The sequence below is a fragment of the Amblyomma mixtum genome, chromosome 8 (assembly GCF_055824585.1).
Source record: "Amblyomma mixtum isolate Tamu chromosome 8, ASM5582458v1, whole genome shotgun sequence".
In the NCBI taxonomy this organism is placed as follows: domain Eukaryota; kingdom Metazoa; phylum Arthropoda; class Arachnida; order Ixodida; family Ixodidae; genus Amblyomma; species Amblyomma mixtum.
Window position 1 is genome coordinate 54458893 of NC_143019.1, and position 6000 is coordinate 54464892.

The 6000-nt window shown below is 46.8% G+C and overlaps 1 protein-coding gene across 7 annotated transcripts in view; it reads left to right on the forward strand.

Annotated features, from left to right (window-relative positions):
* beta-Spec (spectrin beta chain) overlaps nt 1–3124 on the forward strand; it is a 44395-nt gene extending 41271 nt beyond the window's left edge. For 5 of the 7 annotated variants that reach the window (XM_089558073.1, XM_089558076.1, XM_089558075.1 and 2 more), the window contains 2 exons: nt 1264–1400; nt 2995–3124. In XM_089558073.1, the coding sequence (XP_089414199.1) occupies nt 1264–1400; nt 2995–2998 (141 nt within the window). In that variant the 3' untranslated portion in view covers nt 2999–3124. Of the gene's footprint in view, nt 1–1263; nt 1405–2994 lie in introns of those variants that run through there. The other 2 variants (XM_089558074.1, XM_089558079.1) reach the window with 1 other exon arrangement.
* The last annotated feature ends 2876 nt before the right edge of the window (nt 3125–6000 follow it).

A 6000-nucleotide genomic window follows, 5' to 3' on the forward strand; every position in this document is an offset into this window, starting at 1 on the left:
GAGCTGCAAGGCGAAGCCAACTTCTTGAAGCCCTTTGGGCCATGGAGTAAAGCGCGTGGCGCGCACGGGAAGAAAAAAAAATAAGTAAAGAATAGCTGGTTGTGAACATGGAAAAGAAGGAAGCTCGGTCACTGAAAATGGGAAGGCACTAAAAGCTGTGGGGAGTAAATAAGGGAAAAAAAGGGCCAAATGGTCGTCGCGCTGGGCAGCACAATGCAGTGGCAGCAAGAAGCATAGGCAGCGACGGCACTGCTTAGGGGGTTTTGCCGCGCTTGATTGTGTCGCGCACGCTTCTCGACTGTTGCCTCCTAAATTGCACTGAGGCCACGCGCGGAAGATGATGCCGCATTCATGCGGAGCTTTTGTTTTCATTTCGACTCAAACATGTACCGCCCACTCCCCCCCCCCCCCCCCTCTTCCCCCTCAACGTTATATTCATGGCCGCGGCATATTTGTGCAAATGCAGTGCTCCTGCCAGACTTGGACGAAATTGCGTGTACAGAAGCAAAAATTAGATTAATATCAAAATAAAAGCCTGTTTTGCAGATTCTACTTTCTGAGTTATAAAAAGTAATGCCTCCACAAAGTCATCTCAGTCTTAATTTATTAATGAAGCAAAATTTTCATGGATGTCTATAAAGACGTACTATATTCAATAAAGGTGTTAATTCTCGTACTGCTAAGAGCCATTAAGAAAACAGAAACTTGACGCCACATGTTAACATGATAGTATCCATTTCTACACAGAGATAGGTTAGCGTGGAAAACTGCAGCAATAGAGACAAACTTGGACATCTTTATTGCACTCTCCAGTTGTCTGCACAACCATTTGCAAGAACCACCGCACTGACGTCACGCATTCAAAGATAGTGGAGGGTTGAAACACTGATTGCTTAGAAGATAAAACTACAAGAAAAATGATGCCACTGCATTCTTGTCTTAAGCTTTTTGTATCAGTACATAGTTGCATTTTGTGGCCAACAGAGCCTGCTTTGCTGCAGTGCGTCAACGGTCCCAGGTTAACTGTTTGAGATCAAGAAAAAACTTTTGATACATGGTCAGAATCCTCAATTGATCGGGCCTTTCAGTGTGCTCTGTCACCCTTCAAACAGCTTTCTCAGATTAACTTCCACTTGTGACCTGCACGCATGAGTGGCAGGTGCCGTCGTTTATGTCTGTCTGAGAGTGGCTCTACAGCAGCTCCCTTAATTCTTGGTGAGCGCATGCTGTGTCAGGCAGCTGAGACTGGTGTGTGCCTTGCAGGAGGAGTTATCCCAATGGCTGCAGCAGCTTCAGGCGGCCATTGGTGAGGCCACAGCGGGCCCGTCGCGGGCACAGACGCTGCCGGCCGAGCGTAGGGATGAACCTCGCAAGCGCAGCTTCTTCACCCTCAAAAAGAAGTGAGCTTTGTCTCTTCCCTTTCTTTCTTTGCTTTATTGGTTTTATCATTCTATTCAGTTTTCTTTTTTTGCAGTCCTGCCTAAAGAAGCTTGATTTTATGGCTTTCCAGGTGCAACACACCTCTTAGTTTAGAAGCACTAGCTTTAATATTGTTCACTTAATGTAAAACAGCAGAATAGCCAGAATGATGTTAGTACTATATGGAGTGATGTTGTGTTACGAGAATTTTATTGGGCAGGTAAATTTTTTCAAGGTAAACACCATAACAAGCTGCCGCAATAAATTTGTGTTCTGCGGCATTCCGTCATTCCAAAGAGCAGCAAGGATTCATGAAATAATACGGCAAAATAACGGTGGCAAAAATATGGAGGTTTTCCTAACTGGCTTAAGGGGAAAAAAAAAGTGCCTCAAAGCGAGGTTTTTCTGAGTAAGGAAATTTTAGGTTATGACAAAAACATCAGTGAATATAAGATGAGCCAGCTTAGCTGCAGGCCAGTTTATGCGTAATGTGATACTAGCTTGAAAGCTGAAGAGGAGCTGATAACACACGCCGTGTGCTATGATTTCAGCTCTCTGAAAAATCTGTTCTGAAAGGAAGGAAGAAAGGAAGATTAGTTTAAAGCGATAGTGTTGGAGTGTCGTCTTTTTCTTTCGTGTAATCGTGGTGGGCATTGGTTCATGTTTGAAATGAGTAATGTTCTTGTTGGTTGTACAAGAGGCCATGTTTTAAATGATTCTTTTTTTTTATCTGTTCTTTTGCCGCTCGGTCACTGGTAGCTACCACCTTTGAAAGTCACTGACTAGCTCTGGTATCAGAGGTAAAGCCATCTAGTGACCAAGGGGTTAAAGGTGCACTGAAGAGGATTCTGAACTTGTCTTTCTGCCGCGGGAACTCGATCTACACGTTCCTAGCATTCTCAGAAACTTATTGCCCTGTGTGGCCGATTTCCCTAATTAAATCGAATTAACGTCCAGCTCCCGCCTTTATTTTTTTAATTCTCCCCTTACGGTGGGAGGAATCGACCAACACGTGAAGTGCCTTTCAGCCAGCTCCGTGGAGGCTTTGCTTCGCTTTATTTTGTTTTTTAGGTTTCCATGAATAAATAGTTTCATTCGCAGATAATATGGCCGCAAAACAAGCCCGCAGAAATAAAAATACGTGCGGACTATTTGCTACTACGGACTACTACATATTACTCTGCCGATGGAAGAGCGGCAAGCCGCCACGGGACTGGGTGAAAGGCACTCCACACGTTGGTCGACTCCGCCCACCGTACGGGGGAGAATTCAAGAAAAAAGGCGGGAGCCGGACGTTAATTCAATTTAATTAGGGAAATCGGCCGCACAGGGCAATAAATCGGAAGTTTCTAAGAAAGCTCGGAACGTGTAGACCGAGTTCCCGCTGCAAAAAGACGAGTTCACATTCCTCTTCAGTGCACCTTTAAGGAATGAGCTACAGAATACAATGCAGATTCAGCGAGCATGAGAGTTCACCAGGGCGGTGGAATGTGGCAAGCTACAGTGCGAAAACCCTTTCTAAACAGCTGTGCACAGTTGAAACTGACGCTGTTTTGTGAATGTTTGTGTGTGCAGCTAAGTTACAAGGCGGCGGAGGAGCGTGGCCGGCAAGCGACGGCGTCCCTCCTGCACCACCAGCTGTTGACTGCCAAAGTGGTTTACGTGTTGTAGCGGCTCGACAATAAAAACGTTTCTCTCTCTCTGACGCACTGCACTCTTCCTCATTTCAGCCTGCAGCTTGGTCCAGTGTAGAAAGATACTGCATGATTGGCATGCTTTTGTTATACAATGCATGTGTAGTGCAAGGTGTATTTATCCAGAAGAAAGCAGAAAATTGAGTGCATTACAATTGTGCTCGGAGCGAAATCGCTGGTTGTAGACAAGTTGCTGTGGTAAGAATGCTGTGCCTATTGCACGTAGCTATGTCATTGCATTAAGCTTGCTATACGGATGACTGAGTGTTCTATTTTGATGGAATTGCACCATTGGTGGGGCATAGTAGGATTCCAACAAGTAATGGGAGTCGCTGCGAATGCAAGCTTGCGGGGTTTACCATCTTGGGGGCAGGCATGGCTTGTATATTCACACGATATGTGACGAAATCCGTGTGCCTCGGTGCACCGTGCCAACATTAACCAAAATGAGCGCACATGTGAAAAAATGCTGTCAAGACACTGGTGAATGCTGTTAAATTTCGAACGTATGCGTGAATATTCTTCACGGCACCGTCACAAATTTTCAACTATGATATAACTTGGTTTCTCGTTCTTCGCGCATTATCGCAGCACTGCCTCTAATAGCAAGGCTGCCGGAGTATTTGTGCACTTGAACCTCGTTAATTAGAACTTTCTGTGGGTTCGAAAAATTATTGCTATGAAAGGAGTTAAAACCAGATTCAGACACTTTAAATTGGGGGCTGGCATTCTCCGCATGTGCATATTAATGGAAGCGATTACAAAAATGCCCGTGGGCTGTGATGGCTGCTCACGTTAAAGAACCCCAGGCGGTCTAAATTAATACGGAGCCCTCCACTACGGCATCCCTCATCCCCATGTGAGGGATCCCGTATAGTGGACGGCATACCAAAGCATTGTACACGCCTCATCGGGAGCACGTATTGTTAACTTCTTCCACCACGAGAGCTTGAGTAGTACTAATTGCAGTTCCAAGGAATCCGCCGACTCCCTACGTACCACACTGCAGGAAGCTGTGATGCGGCTGGTCTACATGCGGAGGCCTTGAGTGGAACAAAATGGCGGCGCTCCTTGAAACAAGGAGCGGGCTTCTGCGACAATGCTTCGTAGTATCAACGTTTTGATCGTGGTACCAACATGCAGTTTCGTCGCCGTCATGTGTAACCGGTGACGTGCCATCGGTTTCGGGTGTAATATCGAACTGCTTTATATCTTTCGTCATATATTCGTTTTGCTGTCTCGTGCTCTGCGCTTTTGCAAGCGTTGCTCAGTTCGCTGTGGTGTCTCCAGGACACACTCAACCATTTGCTCCAGCATATTGGCAATTCGAAGGCGAAGTAGAGTCACTTGTCATTAGATTGTAAACCCGCGACCTCGGCTGCTGATCCTGCAGGGTCGCAAGTTCCATTACGGCTGCGGCCGCCGTGCTGTGCGATCTCTATTAAAGGAGTTGAAACCAGATTTAGACGCTTTAAATTGGGGGGCTGGCATTCTCCGCGTGTGAAAATTAATGGAAGCGGATTGCAAAAATTCCCGCGAGCTGTGCAATGGCAGCGCACGTTGAAGAACCCCAGGCGGTCTAAGTTAGTCCGGAGCCCTCCCCTACGGCGTCCCCCACAGCCCACGCGTCGCATTGACACGTGGGCAATCCCAGGCAATCAAGATGGTGCATCGCCTCGCCCGTGAACTTCAACACCGGGCGCCTAGGATTCCCTGGCCTTATCCACGTGGGACACTACGTTCCACTCTTCGTACACTTCCTGTTCCAGGCAAATCTCGTCACCATTCAACTACGCGCATTCTTCGACGCATACACCTAAATACACTCCTTGCTTTCCTTACATTGCCCTTTCTCCTGCCCCGTTGCCATTTAGTCCCCTCTTTTCCCATTCCCTTCTCCCTCAACGTGTCAGGCTTGGCGAGCTTCGGACCAGTTGGCCTTGCCCTGGCCTAAGACATCCTTGATGAAATAAATTAAAAAAAATAAAGTTTTTTTCTCTCTTTCTCCGCGATTTTAAAGCACTATAAGAGATCAAATTTTTGTTATTTCAACTGATAAATTAGACATTCGTGGTGTTCGCGCCTACAACCGCCAAATAAGTTATAATTAAATTTATTTTTGCCGCCGCGGTGGCTCAGCGGTTATGGTGCTCGGCTGCTGACCCGAGAGACGCGGGTTCGATCCCGGCCGCGGCGGCTGGAATTTCTTTGGAGGAGAAATTCTAGAGGCCCGTGTACTGTGCGATGTCAGTGCACGTTAAAGAACCCCAGGTGGTCGAAATTTCCGGAGCCCTCCACTACGGCGTCTCTCATAGCCTCAGTCGCTTTGGGACGTTAAACCCCATAAACCAACCAACCAAATTTCTTTTTGATGCTCTTTTGGTTTCTCTTTTATCAACCGCCGATGACAGAGGTTACTTGTAGTTAGTGCTTAGGCACTTCAGGTCACGTGAGGCGCGAAAAAAAAATGCATTATCGCTGATACGAATTCACGACCCAGCCTGCTTTAAGCTGGAATGACAACAGACGACGCATCGCAATTACAATACCGTTTTTTTTTTGGTTTCACGTGACCTAAACACCAACTCCACGTCTCAGCTATCGTTAGTTGATAAAACCTTAACACCAAGGTGAAATTAAGGAATAAATTATTTAGCGGTCATAGGCGAATACCACGGAGAGGTCCGTGCTTATAATGTCTAACGCATCATTAAAAAAAAACGACGCGCAAGCAAGAAAAATGGCCGTTGCTTAGCTCAGCTACGCCAGGACATACTTAGCGAGAGGTAAGTATCTCTGGTTACGCCACCGCCGCATCACCATCATATCTCGGTCGGAGGCGAGCTGTGACGTCACTCGGCTCCTCGCGCATGCGCACAAGTGGCGC